Source organism: Heteronotia binoei, chromosome 14 (assembly GCF_032191835.1).
Source record: "Heteronotia binoei isolate CCM8104 ecotype False Entrance Well chromosome 14, APGP_CSIRO_Hbin_v1, whole genome shotgun sequence".
Taxonomy (NCBI): Eukaryota; Metazoa; Chordata; class Lepidosauria; order Squamata; family Gekkonidae; genus Heteronotia; species Heteronotia binoei.
This window is the reverse complement of record NC_083236.1, coordinates 30,189,622-30,209,997: the sequence shown is the minus strand read 5'-3', so window position 1 is coordinate 30,209,997 and position 20,376 is coordinate 30,189,622. Positions and strand designations below refer to the sequence as shown.

The window sequence follows — 20,376 nt, the reverse complement described above, 5'->3', positions numbered from 1 at the left end:
ATTGTGTCCCTTATACTGTCACAGGACACAGTAGTCCTTTGTGAAGACCTACTCACGAGCAGAACAGAGAAGCACAATGGCTTTATTTAATGGCCTCAGGAAGAGCAACAATCTTGTCCCTCTCTCATATTGTACCTTGGGGAGCTGTTTTCTGAATGGAGAGGTTGCTAGGATCATTTCCTGAAAATATGGGATTGGTTGCACAGTATCTTTTATAAGCAGCAGTTCTGGAATACAGTAAATTTGACTTAGTACCAGTGGTTGCTGTGGTCTTTTTCTTGTGTTTCTGTTTGTGCAAATGCTGTAGTTCAGATGGAAGCTTTGTGTTGGATCAGCGTTTGTGAGGTTATACTACAGACGTGTGTGTCCTAATTCTGCGATCCTAGTCCTATTGCATTGTTCACTGGATGACTTTTGTATTGTTTTAAATATTCTGTAACCTGCTTGGGATCTCAGCAAGAAAGCTGGGATATAAAATAAAACCAAGGGGGTCAGACTGTGATTTCTTTGTTTATATTAGTACTAAATATTATATAAACAAGGCAATCACATAACTTTTATTAAACACACCACCTATTAAAACACAACATGTAACACAACAGGAAACTCAGCCCATTCACAAACAAAAACATTTCAGTGGAAAACCTGCCGAAAATGCAAGAATGCAGGATCAGATGGCTTCTGTCTTCCTCCCCAAGGCTTCATATCACACAGTAAATAGAAAGTACAACCAATAGCCCTCCAGTTGACCACTAAGGGACTGAATTTGAACAGTTGATTATAAAACAAAAAGAGCATTTACTATGATGGCTATATAAGATTTTCTCATGCTAGAAGCAGAAGATGAACAAGTGAAAAACATATATGATTAAGTGAATGGAAAACTTTGAAGGACAGATATCTGTACAACAATGGCAACGACTATGGGGAAAAGATACCAAATTTCCTTTCAGTCAAATTAGGAGAAAACTGGTACAAAAATGTTTTTAGATATCTATCTCCAAAGGACATTGAGAAAACAGATAAAAACTACAAAGGGAAACACTAGAAATGTCAAGAAATAGATGGAACCTTTCACATGTGGTGGATTTGTTGGGTGGCACAAGGAGGGTAGGGTTAGAGGGAGGCAAGTCAAGACAGTAGTGGAGACAGAATGCTGGAAGAATGAAGCTGTGTGTGGAGCCCACTCAGGACATCGGATGGGGAGCCTCAAAAATACACATGGTGTACAGTTTGAGTAATCAGCACATATGAATAACTGTCAACCTCCATTGCTTATGAGTGCCAGATAACAAAGCTTGTCGTGTACTTGAAAACAAACACACATGAATCTGAGAACAGAGTGTAGTATTAGGCACAAAGTTTTGCATACAGCCTCGAAAGGAGTACATGATGTGTTGTGCTGTATTCTGGATACTTGTATTTTCAGAACATTGAAGTTGCTGTTTGACCCACTGTGATCAATTTAGGGTTACTCTTGGACTCAGGCCTACTCTTTGAGAGGCAGGTTGGAACTGTGATAAAAAATGTTCCCTCCTTTTGAAGGCTGTTCTCCTTTTTGGACTGGTCTGATCTTGCTTATCCACGCTTGACTGCGGTAGTGTGCTCTGTCTGAGGGTTGCTTTTGAACACAAACTGTAGCTTCTACTGTTGGAGTATGCAGTTGTCCTTCAATTGTGTTGTACTGGGTGCTGCAACTGTATTAAGCTGGTGTATCAGTGCACTACTTCTGAACATAGTTCAGAGGATTGATGTTAACATGTTAAAGTTCTGCAAATACTTGGCCTTTAGTGGTCAACTGGAGGGCTATTGGTTGTACTTTTTATTTATTGTGTAATATGAAGCCTTGGGGAGGAAGATAGAAGCCATCTGATCCTGTATTCTTGCATTTTCGGCAGGTTTTCCACTGAAATGTTTTTGTTTGTGAATGGGCTGAGTTGCTGTTGTGTTACATGTTGTGCTTTAATAGGTGGTGTGTTTAATAAAAAATATGTTTTTGTTGATTTGGTGGTTGACATAATAGTATATGACTTCTAAAATGAGTTCTTTATATTGAAAGAGTTCAAATTTCATTTTAAGATAAATGATCTTTTTAAATACTGCCATTTAGAACACCCCATTTTAGGGGTATAAGTATTTTATTTTTAAAAAATAATATATGACAAACAGAAACAACAGCACAATACAGTAACATAAACATAACAATACAAAACCAAAAACAATAAATAGAAAGAAAAATCCCACATGAACAAACGTTTTGGGGGAAGAGAACTTTGATCTAATTCTAAGTTCATCTATCAATTTCATCAAACCTTCTTTTCCATCACCCCTCTCCTTTATTGCTACTATTTCTATTCTCAACCAATCATATACGGACTGCCAAACTTCTTTACATTGATTTAACTTTGTTGCAAGCAATTTGGCTGAAAGTCCATTTCAGCTATTTCCAACAGTTTTTGCACAAATTCTTCTTTCTTAGGTATTTGTGGTGTCTTCCAGTACCTAGCATATATAATTCTTGCAGACGTAGTTGCATGAACCAAAAATCCAACTTGTCTTAGAAGTAGAGGTTTGACATATACTCAAAAGATAAAGTTCGGGTAGGTGGTTTATATTTATTTTAAGTATTTTCTGTAGCCAAGTGAGTATTTGAGTCCAATAACTGCTCGCCTTTTCACATTGCCACTGCATATGCTAGAACCAATTGTTTTCTGACACTTCCAACATCTATTTGAGGTATTCTGATATATCTTGCAAAGCTTCTCAGGAGTAGTGTATCACCTATAAATCATCTTATATATGTTTTCTTTAAGAGTAGAGGATCTAGTCATTTTTATATTCATTTTCCATAGCTTCTCCCAATCTGCTAATGCAATTGTGTGGCCTATAGTCTGCATCCATTTTACCATACTTTCTTTATCAATTTCTTCTTGCATTCTCAGTTCTAAAAGTAGATTATATATTTTTGCAATCAATTTCTCTTCAGTACCAATCCAAATTAGATCTAAATCGTTAATTTTTCTTTCAAATCCCAATATCTTATCCTGACTTGACTGAATTTGTGTCTTGGTCCACCAGTTCAACTGCAAGTCTGGATCAATCTTCAAATTCGCATGGCTATCCAATGTATGATAAGTAGGTATTTCATCCCAATTTAACAAGTTAAGGTGTATCAATGCTTCCAATGGGGATAACCACCTTGGCACCTTATTGAAAAATTGCGGTTTTATTCATTGCAATGTTTTGTATAATGTTTTCCTAATTTCATGTCTGGTAAATAAGCTATTTTTGGAGGGGGGTTGATACCACATATAAAAGTGTCATCCTTGCAGGAGGTCTGCACCTTCTACAGCCAATGTCTTTTTATTAGCTAATGTGTCCCAGTCTTTAAGCCACACCAATGAACAGGCTGTATGGTATAACTGCCAGTCTGGGAGGCCGAAACCCCCTCTCTGCTTGACGTCCTGTAGAACTTTCAATTGAATTCTGGGTCTCTTGTTCTGCCAAATAAATTTAGATATTAAAGTGTTCAACTGCCGAAAAAAGGTTTCTGGAAGGATTATAGGAATCATTTGGAACAGGAACAACAACCTTGGGAGAACATTCATTTTAATAGTCGCAATTCTTCCTAGAAGCGACAAAGATACCTCTTCACCTCTCTAGGTCCTTTTTGATCTCCTTTAGGAGTTTATCATAATTATCGATTTTCAATTTTCTGATTCCTGCCGTTGTATTAATACCTAAATATTTCACCTTTTTCTCGTATCCAAGGCCTGATTTAATTTCCAATTTTTTAATCTGTTCTTTTGTCATGTAAAACACACCATTTTAGATGACCCCTTCTAAATTCTTCTTTTTAAAAACTATACATCGAAATTCCTCATATAATTCCTTAGGGCTGCAAGCATTATTTGTTAAATCTGTAAAGTTAGAACCTGGCTTTAACTTGCGACTGTCTTATCAGGGGAGTCATGAATCTTGATCAGATGAGTCACAAGAATGATTGCTTGGTATTCCTGATATAGTTGTACAGCACTTGATTCAGTGCACTTAAGATGGTGATAAAACCAATAAATGGCTGGTCTATGTAATTAAATCAAGATGGAGAATGAATGCATAGGAGTGTATTGTATAGCTGGTACGCTATTTCTGACTCATTCAAGACACAAAGGGTGCATACTTCAGCAGTGAAAAATGTTATCGCTCCTATTGCAATATTTCTTCCTTACTGGGAGCAAAGAGGGAAGCAGATCTTGATTTACTGTTAATATTTGTATTCTTATGTCTGTGTCTTCCATTTAAATGAGAATCCTTTAGGCTTGAAACATGTTGGCTATTGCATATTTTGGTATGAGTGCCAGATGTTCCAGCACACCATGAGGATTCCCAGACTTTTATTCTTTGTACCCTCATCTTAAAATTCTTTGACATGTAACTTCTCTTTGGAATCTTGTAATTGTCAAACTCAATAATCCAGAATGAAGCCACATTCAAGCAAAGGGATAGGTTAATCAAAACTGTTCTCCGGTTATCTGAAAACTGGGCAGTAAGCATTAAATATTCCTAGTTATGGTCCAGTTCTATGTTTGGCATGTTCTACTAGCAATTTTAATGTGTCTCCCCCCTCCCCACACACCATCCCAGGAAAACGGTTTATTTATATGGTTATGTATAGTCCAGATTTCTCGCTAAGACTTGAGGCAGTTTACATTGTGTATGTCTTACATACGTGTCCTCTGCAAAGCGTATTGTAATTCCACTGGAAAAAACACCATTTGTTTGCTGGCTCTTTCCTTTGCTCAGAGGAACTGGGGTACAACCAATGTCTGTCTACATTCCCCAAAAGTAAAAAATGCCAGGTGATAGATTTATTTATTTTATTTTATATTACAAAGTCCCCACATGTTTCGCTGTGCAGGCTTCATCAGGGGAATCAGAGCATTCACCTAGTGCAGGAACTGTAGACATCTATCATCTGGCATTTTTTACTTTTTGTTCTGTTAGTACATTGCTGGGTGCAGACCATTTTTTTCTTTACCTACATTCCCACCAGCATTGATCAGAGATCACTAGTAAGTAAAGGTCTTTAAAAGCATGGCCTGAAATATCTCCCCCCGCCCCCCCCCCCCCCGGTCTTTGCAACATCTTTTTAAAAAATTTCATGACATCCAGCCTGAGGAAGAGTTTCAGAGAACTTGAAAGCTTGCACACTGTTTTGTGTCATTCTGCTTGGTCCCAGGGATGTGGTTTTCCTGGGAAAATTTGAATCAGAAAACATTCTGGAGAACCTTTCAATTCAAATTTAAATAAATAATGTAAGCATTTAAATAACTTCAGCAAAATAAGACAAATACAAGCCTGGATCACATATGAGCACAGGGGCGTGTCCCTGTTTCATATCCCACATTTAGCCCCATCTAATGTGATTGTTTGGCAGCAGAACAGCCCTGAGAAGTGTAGATTTACATTCGTAGGGCAGAAAAAATTCCATGGAAAATTTTCTGCTTTGCGTCATTGTGTTTGATCCTAATAAAATGGATTATGTTTTGTTTTTGGATTCTGAATAATGAGCCAGTTTTGAGTGTCGATACCAGCAGCATTCACAACAAACTTTGTTTGCTTGTGTTTATATAGAATTCAGTGGTGTGAAAGGAATTTCATTAGCCCCAGAAGCATACATCAGCCAGCTGTCAGACTAACTTACCTACATGGGCAGAACTGGAAAAATACCCAGCTCTGGTCTCCCACAATGCAATTCTATGCAGGGTTGTACCCTTCTAAACCCATTTATATAGAATGGTGTAAATCTGTTTTGGATTACATCACCAGATGTGCAAGCTTTTGGTGCTGGTAAATATTTTGTCTTTCCCACTTAACAAGAACAAGAAACTAAATAGAAATATCAGTACCATGGTCAAAAGATTAGACTCCATGAACACTGTTTCTGACATTACCTAAGTACATTTATATTGATGTAAAAAAATAGCTTGGCAATATAAGAAGATGGAGTGGGTTTTATACCCCGCTGTTCACTACCAAAAAGGGGTCTTGGAGCAGCTTACAGTCACTTCCTTTCTTCTCCCCACAACAGATACCCTGTGAGGTAGGTGGGGCTGAGAGAGTACTGAGATAGCTGTGACTGGCCTGAGGTGGGGGGGAATCAAACCCGGTTCTCCATATTGGAGCCTGCCACTCTTAACCACTACACTACACTGGCTCTCACACTAGATGGGAAGATGCAGGATTGTAGTTGTATTGCTTCCTTGCTTTGGAGAAGAGTCAAAATATTCAGCAGGAATGTCATGACTTAAAAGTAGCATTCATTTTGATTGCATGTCTTTTAAAAGTGCCATGCTTAAATATGCCTGTGGAGAACTGCTTTGAAAGAAGTTAGTTGTTAAAAATACCACATCCTGTTTGTTGAGATGTGTCATTCATTGCAAGGCTATAAAAAGCACGTCTTTCTGGCCTTCCGGTGTTAACTTTAGAAAACTAAAACAAAATGGGCATGTAGTCTTTTGCCACAGCCATAGCTAGTGCAGGAAAACCCAAGCAGGGGTAGCTTTTTGTCCACCTCTTTGCTGTTGACAAAAGAATGTAGATAGAGACTGTTTCCTTACTGGGTGGGGGTGGGAGGTAAACAGTGACACAATGGTGTCATGCTCTGAAGTATAAAACCTGGAGCATCACACTGTTTTCTTCAGGCTATGTAACTCCCCCATCCTACCCTGGCGGTCTGTTTACAAGGATCACTGTGTTCTGAGATAAGGTGCCTGGTTCTTGCCCACTTAACAAACTCAGGAATTGCATGGGTGTTTTGCAAGACGTATCACATGTTTATGATTGGTGTGGGGAGGGAGAGCAGTCAGTCAGCCTGGAGAAGGTTGGAATTTAGCTACAAAGGGTGGGGAGCATGAGCTATATCAGGGGTGTCAAACATGTGGCCCAGGGGCCAAATCAGGCCCCCAAGCAACTGACTCTTGCTTGCTTCCTTCTGCATCACAGCTTGCTTTGCAAGGCTTGCTCAATAGCACAGGAGCTACAGAGCAAAACCTCTATTTTCTCAGTTGATTGAGGCTCCTCCATCCTCCCCCTCCTGGTCCCCTGGGGAAAGGAAGGAAAGAGCCAGAGCTTCCTTTGCCCAGTTCTCTGGATCCCATGGGAGGGATACAAAGTAAGCACCTTTAAGTCCAATGAGTGTTAATGTTTTAAGCATGTTTTATTTTAAGTTTTTTTTTAAAAAAATCTTTAATTGTGTGTCCTTTATAAAGTTTCTCTCTGCTACCTAATCTTAAATAGGTACGCACATGGCCCTGCCTAACAAGGGCCGACCCAACAAGGTCTCATTTGTGTCAGATTTGGCCCTCATAACAAATTAGCTTGACACCCCTGAGCTCGAAGAACATGGGAAAAAGGGTCTCCTGGACATGTGTTGCTGTTCCAATTGGGTACTGCGGAATCTGTCTCATGGAGTATTTATTGACTTCATTTGTGCCCTGTGTTTCTCCCCAGTGGGGGCCCAAAGCAGGTTATAGTGTTCTCCCCTCCATTTTGTTTTTGCAACAGTCCTAGTGTTACTGGTCCAAGTTCACCCAATGAGCTACCATGCCAGAGCGGGGATTCAAATCTGGGTCCTCCAGATGCTAGTCTGACATTCTGACCCCTCTGGCCCACTGGTGGTATATTTATGATGCAGGTGTGTCCCATTGACTTGCTTACTTTAAACACAGGTCCAATGTGTTCTTTGATCAGATGCTTTAAAGCAGGAACCTGAGGAGGGGCAGGGAGATGAGCAGTCTGTCGAAACAGCATGGTGGATCTGAATCAAGGATACAGCTCTAGACTTGAGTGAGAGGAGGCCCAAGATCACCACCTGGCTCTATGTGACTGGGGGGAGGGGAGGAAAAAAGTAGGTGCATGGTGAAAAGCTTTGTAGAGCACCTCATTGCTCAAGGTGGAATTTGAAAAACGCTTTAGATTAGAAGATTCCCCTGAAGAAGCTTAACAGCAAAACATATATGGACAAAGCTCTAATAAATATTTTCACTTTGTACCTGTTTTTTTCTTTTTTCCTGTCTACTGGTGTGGCCATCTGTTTCTCTACCTGATTGAGAGCTAGACCAAGTTCTGTTGTTGCCAGCTGAGGCGGGGACGTAGGACCCAGTGATGATGGGTAATTGTCATGTAAAGGTCATGCTTTTCAAGAGTTTTGTAGGTGGAAAAAGAGATCCTACTCCAAAAGAGCTTTTAAGTCAAAATCTAATAGGGGGAAGGTGTGCAGAGATTTAAGCAAATGCAGCTACACATACCTAAGCTTGGTTCAGATATATTTAATTCTACCCCCACATCCCTCACCCACCTCAGTCTGTTTTGAAAAACCTATTCTAAGGAAACTTTTTAAAAAGTTTTTACAATGAGGATCTTATTTATTTATTACTTTAAATTTCTATCCCGCCCTCTCTGCAAGCGGACTTAGGGCTGCTGACAACATTCACATTCACAAGTTAAAACCAGTAAAAAACCAATAAAACATAATTACAATTTAAGATTTTAAAAACATTTCATGGTGCTTTATCACTACAATATAGGCGAGTTCTTCTTTTCTGACGGTGATCACCTAATACTTTATATGATGTCGGGTGGCAGTTCTCTTCCAGCTAGATATCAAAGGCCTGTTGGAACAGTTCGGTCTTACAGGCCCTGTGGAATGTGGAAAGATCCCGTAGGGCCCTTATGGCCTCCAAGAGAGCATTCCACAATTCTGGTACTGCCACTGAGAAGGCCCTAGCTCGTGTTGAATGCAACCTAACCTCCTTTTGGTCTAGGGATTGACAATAGATTTTTTTGTCCCTGAACACAGTGCTCTTTGGGGAACATGTGGAGAAAGGCAGTCCCGCAGATAGACAGGCCCCTGACCATAAATGGCTTTCACTGAGTAAACTGCTAAGTAAATTCACCATCTGAATAGCACCAACATATTAACATACTAATATTAACTTATTGTTTTTAGAATTTTAATAGTTTTTAATTATCTGTTGGTTTATATTGTTAGTTATAACTCAATGTATTTTAACTCAATGAATTTTGTTGTTAGCTGCCCTGAGCCTGCTCCGGCGGGGAGGGCGGGATATAAATAAAATGTGAATGAATGAATGAAGTGAATGAATAAAGGGCTTTAAAGGTCAATACCAACACCTTGAAACAGACTCGGAACACAATAGGTAGCGACTGCAGCTCTTTTAGCAGTGCCGAATGTACTCCCATTGGGGGAGCCCCATTTACAACCATGCCTCAGCGTTCTGCAGTAGCTTTAGTTTCCGAGTCAGTGTCAAGGGTAGCCCTATGTAGAGAGCATTACAGTGATCTATTCTTGAGGTGACCGTAGCATGGCTCACCCTTGCTAAGTCGTCATGCTCCAGGAAAGGGGCCAACTGCTGCACCCGCCGAAGATGAAAAAAGGAGGATCTAGTAGTGGCTGTTACCTGGGTCTCCGTTGTAAGAGAGGATTCAAGGAGCACACCCAAGCTCTTGACCTTAGGGGCCGGTATTAGTACACCCCGTCAAGAGCTGGCAGACGGATCTCCCCCCCCCCCCCCCCGAACCACCCCGGCTCAGGTAGAGAACCTCCGTCTTCGTCGGATTCAGCTTCAGCCGACTCAGCCTGAGCCAAGATGCTACGGCTTGAAGAGCCAGGTCTAGATTTTCAGGGGTACAGTTGGACTAGCCACCCATCAATAGATAGAGCTGGGTGTCATCTACATATTGGTGACATCTCAGCCCATACCTTCTGACAATCTGGGCAAGGGGGTGCATATAGATGTTAAATAACATCAGGGACAGAACCGCACCCTGTGGCACACCACATATAAGTGGGTGCCTCTGGGATGATTCCTCCCCTATCACCACCCTTTGTCCCCGATCTTGGAGAAAGGAGGCCAACCACTGTAAGGCGGACCCCTGAATCCCCACGTCGGCAAGGCGGCTAGTCAGTAGCTGATGGTCAACCGTATCAAATGCGTATCTTATTGCAACATAATCCACAGCACTAGCCCAAGTGGATTTTCTTTTGTTGTTGTGTGTGGATTTTCTTAGATTCTGCAGCAGATACCTCAGCTTTCTTCCCTCAGTGCAGATAGCTGTGTGGCTTTTCCATCTATATGGGACCCCCAACCTGTGATATTTCCTTTTCAAAGCAAAGAATCAGGAATAATTCCATTTCCTCCAGCCTATTATACTGTTCTACTCTTGTTGTGGCACATGGAAGGGAGAAAATGTTGTATGTCCTTCAATCTAAAGAGGCCTAGAAAGTCCTTGAGTCCCTGTGAATGAAATTCTGTCAGCCTTTGTATGCTTTGTAGGCCTCTAGAATGTCTATATGTGTGTCTTTTGAAACATTTTCTTCAGAAAAATTCCAGAAATCACAGTCAGGGCTTGGTCCCTTTGTAACTCTGATTAAATAGATCTGTGTTTAATATGTAGGCTAGTAACCTCTGTAGGCATATTGGCAAAACTGGTAATAGTTTTCATTGTTCTGAAACAAGGGCCTTTCTTGCAGAAGGAAGGCAGTGCATCCTGACCTGTCTGAATTAATGGAAACCTTTTTATTTTTTTCCTTAGACGGACAATGAAATTTCATCAGACTGCAACCACGTAAGTGTTTTATCATTTTGATCCTTGCTTCTTACAGAGCTCTGAACTTCTGCTTACTTTAAACAAGGAGCCAAACGTATTCTTACCAAATGCTCTTGACAAATGCTCTGCTTTCTAACCTTCCTGTCTCTGAAAATAAAACAGTTGTTTCTTTTTAGCTTCCTGAAGCTATGTATGCAGGCATTTTGTAATTTCTGTTAATGCCTGGCTGACCCAAGAATTCCTCGGCAGCCATTATGATAGGAACACCTGTGCCATTTCCAGGAAAATCAATATATACATTGTGTACATATACACACTAACACAGAGAGCAAGAGAGCAGGTCACACAACAGGGTGCACATTAGATGTCCCTGGGTATGTTATCTACCCACAATCTCACCCCTACCAGAGTATAGTGCTGGACAGAAAACACACTGAAACACTATGTAACTGTGCTTTTATGGAGATGGAGAGAAGAGTTGAAGCATGCTTCTGAATAACTGCTGGACACTGATCTGCAAACTTGCCATAAGACGGAATCTGAATGTTCAGTTTTTTCTACTTGTGTTTTTGAGAGGAATTTTCTTACTTAGTCTGGCAGATGAGCATCAGGCACCTGCATGGCACACTTTGGAGCTTGGCATGCTCTGTTAGTAGACGTGTGGTATGTTTACCTGCCTGTTGACTACTTTGAAAGAGGTGTTCTTTGGCACTTTGCAATAAAATTAATTTCAAATATGGGAAGCCATAAGATGAGCACATGGCATTGCCAGGATGATGCCCCTCCTCATCAGCAGAGGAGCATGGATGTTAAGAAGCTGGTTAAGCGGTTGGACAAAATTTAGTCACCGTGTGACTGAATTAGGACAGGGATGGCCAATTTTGCTTAATCTAAGAGCTACATAGAGTATACATATCTGAGAGCCGCAAGACATGAACATCATATGTTTGAGAGGAAGGAAGGAAAATAGATGGGTGGAGGGAGAGGTAGAAAAAAAGCAACTTTAAATGCATTCTCCAAGCCACCAGCTGGTCTGGCTTGGATAAGTGATTTTAAAGAGAGAAATTCCTTCTCCAAGCCAGCCAATGGGGAGGTGGGGGCTTCCAGAGCCACACAGTATGTGTGAAAGAGCCACGTGTTTGGCCACCCCTGAATTAGGAGCTCTTCAAGGTGCTGAAACTTATCCTTGTTAATCATATTTTTTTATTCTTCACAACGAAGAACATTGGTTTCTCTTTTCACTTCCTGTTTAATTTCAGAGAAGGCTGTGATTTGCACACAAGCCAATCTAGTGCCCCAGACTGCAAATTTGGCATCACATTTTATCAGAGTAGGTGAAGGAATCCTGGACTTCCAGTCTTTTCTTAAATATTAGGTGTTAATCTTATGTTTAACTTGGCATACATTATTCAATGCAAACAATAGACTCTGACAGAATGTTGCTACATCATTCTTGTAAGTTGAGTTTGCCCTGACCTGGACTGCCCAGGCTAGCATGATCTCATGAGATTTTGGAAGCTAAGCAAGGTCTGTCATTTTTAATGCTTTGATGGGAAACCACCAAGGAAGTCCAAGGCTGGTATACAGAGGCAGGCAATGGCAGACCACCTCTGTTTGTTTCTTGCCTTGAAACCCTTATAAGGTTGCCATAAATTGTCTAGGACTTGATGACACTTTTCATCACCTAGTTGAGTTGACCATCAAGTATATAGACTGCAGAATGTTTAGCTCTGCCCCATTGGAGCGCCAAGCCCAGGTAGGAGAGAGAAGAAGAGAGGCCCTATATATCAGATGAAACAGAAGACGAGCGACAGCCAAAGAGGCTGGACCTTTAATCAATGAGAAGGTTGGGTCAACTGCCAAGTATACCTGAGGGAGAGAATTCCCTTAACCCTTCACCTCTTAGGTTCTCTTGCATGCAGTGTTATAATATCCAACAAGCCACTCTGCAAAAAGATTGTTAGGACATTTTGTGCTTTAAGCTGAAAGCCTGTTTGGTGCATGAAAGGCTTTCGCTGGTATCTAATCTAGTTTATTCTTCCTTTCTCTCTAGCTTTTGTGGAATTACAAATTGAACTTGACTACAGACCCAAAATTTGAATCTGTGGCCAGAGAAGTCTGCAAGACTACTATATCAGAGGTAAGGCTGAAGGAGGTTTTGGGGAGAAGGGTACTCTTATTTCCACCAAAGTAAGCATTAAGCTCTTGCAGTGATGGAGGCAGTGAATGGGGCTTAAACTCTCCACATACCAGTTAACAACAACTGAAGTCTCTACGATTTCTCTTCTCAGGGTTTATCCTTTTCATTCATGGAATGTGTACTATGTTGATAGCCTGCTAACTACAGCCTCTACTATACATCTTGTTCTTGCTGCTGTAAGAACTACATAGTCTCGAAAGCGTAATGATCTTCAATGACTTAAGATGTTGAAATTGTGACATCATCTAAAACTAACTGGCATTCATTATGTCACCATTCACAATAAGACATGATGGTCAAGGAACTGGTGAGGAAGTCCTCAGAGCTGCAATTATGACTGCTGGAGTAGTTTCTGCAGCTAGTTTAAGCAACCATGGGAGCCATAGACCTCAAATGGAAGTGTAAAGAATCATAAAATAGATCTTCATTGGATTAACCTTTGGCAGTGAAAGGGAAAACAACATGCTGTTAGACAACAAAGAAGTGCAAAGTTGCTAGAAAGTATAATTATCTACCATAATCTGAGAAAACTGGGTGATGGTACCACAATTCCAATTTAGAATGTGCAAAAGATTTTAGTTCTAATCTAATTGATTACTGATGTTGATACATTCTCAGTTTGTTGTGGGATTTTGGAAAATCCTAGAATTGACAGCATCCGATGAAAACTTATGCTGCTCAATTGTGCCTAATGTGTTGTCATTAACAGTATGTATGACAGATTTATTTGGGCCATTAATATAGCATAATATGTTGCTACATTCTAGTTTAAAAATGGGGAAGGGTGTATTTACTTGAAGTGCCTCAACCTTTGATGAATCACAATTATACAAACAATTACTGAAAGTGTTTGCCTTTAGATCAATTAGCACCCTAAGATGAGTCTTCCAGTAAAGTGCTTATTCTAAATCCGGCTCCTCTGAGGCTGTTGGGAACATTTTTATTCCAGCAGCACTGTCTATTCAGTTCCTTTTCTCCTGCATCTCCTGCATCAAGGCAGTATCTGTATTAATACTGTGGCGTACAGGTCAACTTAGCTTTGTCTTTTTATCATCTGGGGAGAGTGAGCTATCTTGTGAGGCTGTGTGGGTTGTAAGCTTTGGAGATTGGACAGGGTCCATGGCTTAGTGATAGAGCATCTGCTCAGCGGAGCCCCAGATTCAGTTCCTAGCATCTCTAGTGAAAAGGAGTGGGGAGCAGGTGATGGAAAAGACCTTGGCCTGAGACTATAGAGGGCTGTTGAGACAATACTGGCCTGGATATACTGATGGCCCAATGCAAGGCAGGAACATGGACTTCATATGTTGACAAGAACAGATGTTGGGGATAGGAATGTGAAAAGGGGCTTTTCTTTCAGATCAAGGGCTGGGATTGACAAAGCCTCATGGGGGTTTTCTAGTAGTTTAAGGATCAGGGGCTAACATTCTGCAAGTGTTGATATTAGGTGAATGTGCTAGGGTTATGGAGCTGTTCAGTTGACCATCTGTCTGACCATCATTTGTAGTCAAAAATACCCTTTTGTAAGACCACCTTATAATTGCATCCTGATGTCATCTGACAGCAATGATAAAAGTAAGAGCACCTTGTTTTCCACTCCTGTAGGAGTGATGGGGTCAAATGCCCCACATTCAGCTCTCTCCAGATAACTTGTTCTGCTCTCTATCTTCTGCTGATGTTCCATTCTAGTGGTGTCCCATGAATAGCAACACTTTAGAATTTGGGAGGAAACTGAAAATGTGCACATGGAATGTGTTCTTGGGTATAGACAGAACATCTGTTAAGCAAGGAAGCAAAGTATCCCCAGCAAACTTCCAGTGATCCTTGGAAGCTAAAATAGAACTTGAAAGAGTAAATTTTAATGGGTTTGCCATGTGTTTAAGCTCCTCAGGGGATTGATGCCATACATCTGGTGCTTTAGCTCAGGCCAGTCAGAATAGAAGGGATATGCAACCTGGCCATAACTTTCTGTGGCGGTATATGCTAGTGTGCCAGCATGACTTTTTGGCAGCTTGCCAAGATGCACCATGAATCTGGGTGTCCCCAGAACTGTGGTGTGTGACTTAATTATTGCCTGGCTAATTAAACTTGTCTGAGGAATGTCTGTGGCCCTGTATTACATTTATTGTAAATCTGCTTTAATCCCACTTTTTATCCTCAAGTGTTGCATTGTTATTAAGTCATACATTCAGAGATTGATTTCAGTAGCAAGTGGTTTGAGAATACAGAAACCAAGGAAACTGGCACACTCTGGCTTAAAGGAAGCTTCCGAGACTTGCTGATATGCTTTGATGTAGTTTCAGGTCTAGACCCCTGGGTCCTGATCCATTCTGAGATGACTCCAGGAACACTTTTTTGTCCCCACTGTACACTTTTAAAGCTTGTGAATATATCAGATTGGGTGTTCTTTGGCAATTTTGAGATATGTTTAAAAAGATGATGGTGATTGTAAGAGACTTGAAACTGATTATTAATTTACCTGCAGTGGGAATTGAAATAGAAGCCAAATAAAATGGATGGAAGGATCTGCAAATTGGTAGTTGGTTGAGATTAATGTGGAAAACATTAATGTCAGACTTAGTAATTTAGTAGGTTGTGAAGGAAGAGAAACCGACAGTTTATTTGATAAATGGATTCTATGTTAACTTTTTTAAAGTCCCAAATATAAGCAGCTTAAATATATCTGCTTTCAGTGAAATATGCAGTTGCATATGTTGTAAAATTGATCTGAATATTTTGGGAATCTCAAGAATGTGGTTAATACGCAGACAGCCATATAAGACTCAAAGGATGATGACCACACCATCTCATACTAGGTTCTCCTCCCCCCAAAAAAGTCTGTTTCAGTCAATGTGAGAGGAATATCAGTATTAGTCTGTTGTAGCAAAATGAAACAGAAGTTCAGTGACACCTTAAAGACAGAAATCCACCTTAAAGACAAACATCCCCCCCAAACATGCATTAGGGATTAGTTCTTCAGATGCATCTGATTCATGAAGGCTTAATGCAGGCTTTTAAGATGACTCTGGACTTCAGTTAAGTCTTTTAAAAGTTGTGTATGATGGTTGTAGATTCATATTTTTGCTGTTGATCTGGAATAATGGATATGGCATCTTGGGGAACCATCGATTGTTACGTTCTTCTTTGTGGGTTCTGAGTATTGCCCGAGGCTCTTGCACCTGTGCAGAAATTCTGCTTGGAAGCTTATACTAGATCTAGTTTCTAGATCTAGTTTCTAGATCTAGTTTCTAGATCTAGTTTCTAGGCTCCTTAGAGACATAGTTTCAGTTGCAAATGCCCAAGATGGAGGAGGTGCATTCTACTGCATTTCTGTTAAGAACATAAGAACATAAGAGAAGCCATGTTGGATCAGGCCAACGGCCCATCAAGTCCAACACTCTGTGTCACACAGTGGCAAAAAATTTTATATACACACATGCACTGTGGCTAATAGCCACTGATGGACCTGTGCTCCATATTTTTATCTAAACCCTTCTTGAAGGTGGCTATACTTGTGGCCGCCACCACCTCCTGTGGCAGTGAATTCCACATGTTAATCACCCTTTGGGTGAAGAAGTACTTCCTTTTATCCGTTTTAACCTGTTTGGAAACATTATCTTCAGAAGTACCTTCAGTGGGCTGTTTTTCTCCTAGAACACATGTGCACACAGAGATACTTTGTCTGCCCTTCTTTCTGAGTAATATGGCTTTTCTGGGAAAATATTCTGATTCAGATTAAAATGAATCATTTAAATGCTTAAATAATGTTAGCAAAAGAAAGCAATCATAACATATGCGAGTCTGGACCATGTATAAACACTGGGGTTTGTCCCCCCTTCATTTCCCACATTTAGCCTGAACTTGATTAATTTGCAGCACAACAGCCCCACCAATAATCAGTAAATATATGTGGGACAGAAAATTTTCTATGGAAAATTGTAATACTGGAAATTTTTCCTTTTTGGAAAGGATACTGCCCCATATTGCTGCCCCTCTCAAGTTTTCATTTTTTTTTGTCCTCCCTAGTGTCCCAGCATTTATGGCACAGAGGACAGCTTTTAAAAATTGTTGCCAATGTGGTGGGAAATTACCACCTATAGACCATAACTGGTATTTGCTGTGCCTTAGAAAGCAGTACATATTGGAGACCTGCATGCGCTCCCTGAAGCTTATTAAACAGGCAAGGCACAACTGATCTTCACAGCTCCATGCCACTGTCTGGGGGGGGGGGGGGGGGAGCCCCTTCAGCCTTTGTAGTGATGGCCAATGAATTGACCTTGAGTGTGCAGAAGTTCTGTCTGCTGCTGTCAAATCCTCCTCCTAATGTTGGAGCTGTCCTTAGCAATTTCTTCTATTGGGCATCCACAATCCATGCCTCATGAGTGTCCTAATTATCTTAGACTTTGCCTGACAGGCTCAGGGGAGCCCCTCTCTGGGAAGATGGCTACTGCTATGGTAACTACCCGTCTTGACTATGGTCCCCTCTTGTATGTCAGAAATTTGACCTCAGAAGCCTATCCACATAGTCTAACAAGCAGATTGCTCTATATTCTCTGGTTACTCTACTTCGTACATTTCCTTTCGCACAGGCTTGCAGTAGTATTGAACTATATCTGACAACTTGTTCAGAATGTAGGTTTTTGGGGTGAGGGGACTCGTCAACAACACTGTGGTCTTTTTTAGCTGCCTGAAGAGCAGTAGTTTTAAGTTTGATTGCTTTCAAGACCTTGAATGATGTAAGCCGTGGCTGCTTTTGAGACTTGCATTCATGTGGTCTCACTTTGGTGGTTGGCGTTGCACACAGTCTTATGCCTAGAGGCTTCTGCAGTCTCACAAGCCCACCTTGGATAATGAACCTCCTAGTGTAGAACTTGCTATTCCAGTTGGTCATCTCTTCCTCTCCAAGTGCGATCAGCACTGAGTGACTCAACCACATTTTTTCATTGCCCATCCATTAGCTTTTCCAGCCCTTTCTAATCTTAAATTGAGTAGGTTTGGGTTTTTTTTTTCCTAATTAGAAAAAGATCCTGAGTGCCAGGAGGTGGGAGAGACCAGTGTGTCACATGTCTCCACAAATGCCAGGTGACTGACAGTCCCACTTCTAACATACATCTCTTTGTACAGATCAAAGAGTGTGCCGATGAGATTGATGGGAAAGGCTACCTGGTGTCTTGCTTGGTAGATCACAGAGGAAACATCACCGAATACCAGTGTCACCAGTACATCACCAAAATGACAGCAATAATTTTCAGCGACTACCGCCTGATCTGTGGTTTTATGGATGACTGCAGGAATGATATTAACAACCTGAAGTGTGGTAGCATTAGACCTGCAGAAAAGGTAAGCTGTCACAAAATGCGGTAAGCTTCTGGTCCCTTGAATGGATGGCTTTACTGAAGTCAAATAGGGATCCTCCGGGAAAAGGCCAGTCAGAGGAGAAGATGGTAGTCACAGTCTGTGGCCCTTATTTCAGATTCATACATTATATTCCTGAGATTTATTACTGCTGCATGATTGAGTAGTGTTTCAGGATGAAGATGGAGGTTAGTCAGCAAGGGCATCTCAATAGGGTAGCATCAGTCTTATGGGTCTAGGGGGTGTCCTAAAATGTAGGCTTATCACAAAGCAGAGATTTCTTAATAGAGATTCAGCAGTGTGTTTTCAGCAGCAAAATCAAATGCTTTACCTGTTCCTGTTGGGTTGTAGTTGCCTTAAAATTTGCTCTGGATTTTCTTTTTGTAGTCCTGCTCCCCACCCACCCTTCTCAGTTCCACAGCCACTTAGTTCTGGTGCTCTTCTAAGCCAGCGTTGTTTGTGACCCTTGATGTTTATTTAGAGAATGTATATCTTGCTTTATATCTTACTTCTCCAAGTGGCTAACAAGCATCATTTAAAAATCACAATAAAATAGATTACACGATAAATAGCAAGATGCATCTCTGAGGGGAGATAGCTTGGTAAGAGAGTGGGCCTCAGCAGCTGGGTCTCACTCAGCTCTTTATTGGCAGCTGGTCTTTCCCTTGGTCAGCTGTTGTCAGGATGCCATTAAGCCTCTTGAAGACAGATACATTGATGTGTCCATTTCTCCGTATGTGCATGTGAACGCACCCAGCATCAAATCTGAATGAGTTTTTAGCATATTCCTTAAACTGGTACCTGGGTGCTTTCAACTTTTTCAGTCCATCTCCCAGAATGATGGATAGCAAGAACTGAATTCAAGGTAATTAATTTTCTACCCGCGGATAACATCCTTCTCTGCATTTAGGATGCCCATTCTCAAGGCGAAGTGGTGGCCTGCTTGGAGAAAGGCCTGGTGAAAGAGGCAGAGGAGAACGACCCCCGAATGACGGTTTCGGATCAGTGCAAGAAAGCAATTCTCCGTGTGGCTGAGCTCTCTTCCGACGACTTCCACTTGGATCGGCACCTTTATTTTGCGTGCCGGGATGATCGGGAACGGTTCTGTGAAAATGTGAGTTGTTTCTCAACCTCCACTACTCCCAGGCAGCAGGGCCCAGTACACCCTCCTTTCTTGAGCAAAACCAACAGAGCCCTCTTGACAGAACAAGTATCAGTCAAATTGAGATGACAAGCATAATTTCTCAAACACACAATGCAAATGATTTGATCTAAAGTACTGTACAAACTGTCTTGTGATTTCCATTTTGAAATACACATCGAGTCAATGTTAAATTACTTTTATTGGGACTGCAGTTCCAACCCTGTTTTTTTTATTAACAGATAATGTGTTTAAGCTAGGGAGACCTGCATTCAGATCTAGGCCATGGAATTCACTGGGTGAACTCAGGACAAATTGTGGGTTTGCTGTGTGGATAAAGCATGCAGTGTAGACTGCTGTGGACTCCTCGGAACACATACATGGTAAATGACATAATGGTCAGTGTGTAACCATACTGTTGTTCTGTTCCTCAGACTCAGGCCGGAGAAGGCAGGGTATACAAGTGCCTCTTTAACCACAAGTTTGAAGATGCTATGAGTGAAAAGGTAGGCGCCATTCATATGGCCAAATGTTGGATTTCTGTGTTTGCTACAGTTGTGATTTATAGCTGCTTTGGGTCCATTGAAGGGAGAAGATGTGATCAAAATGACCAAACATCAGTTTCTGCTAACCTTATTTGCTCAAGTTTTTGCTCACATTTGATTTTGGGCAGCTTTATTCATGTGTTGGTGTCTTCTGGCTGCTGTTACTGTTTTGACAGCTGTAACAATGTTTTAAAGTAATAGCCATTTTGGGGAGCTGATTCTTGGGGGATGAGTTATAAATATTTTAAATAAAGGCATTCTGTGGAAGACAGTGTTCTACAGAAAGCAGAAACAAAGCATCCTGATTCTGGGTGGTGAGAGAAGAGCAGGAATGAGTGGACTTTTGGGCTGGTGTCATAAATAAAGAGCAAGTTGAAATGACATTGCCAAGGCCTAGGACTGCTTTGAGAAGGGTACAGTGATCCTGTTTTCAACCCTTCTCTCCCCCCCCCCCCGCAATTGCCATGGATTTCCAGAAGCAGTGTAATGTTTCCATGGACAAATTG

At 41.1% G+C, this 20,376-nt stretch overlaps 1 protein-coding gene across 2 annotated transcripts in view; it reads left to right on the top strand.

Annotated features, from left to right (window-relative positions):
- Positions 1-20,376, top strand: part of GLG1 (golgi glycoprotein 1) — a 91,426-nt gene that overhangs the window by 23,657 nt on the left and 47,393 nt on the right. For both annotated transcript variants that reach the window (XM_060254537.1, XM_060254538.1), the window contains exons 2-6: positions 10,618-10,650; positions 12,686-12,772; positions 17,954-18,169; positions 19,095-19,298; positions 19,760-19,831. In XM_060254537.1, the coding sequence (XP_060110520.1) occupies positions 10,618-10,650; positions 12,686-12,772; positions 17,954-18,169; positions 19,095-19,298; positions 19,760-19,831 (612 nt within the window). The remainder of the gene's footprint in view (positions 1-10,617; positions 10,651-12,685; positions 12,773-17,953; positions 18,170-19,094; positions 19,299-19,759; positions 19,832-20,376) is intronic.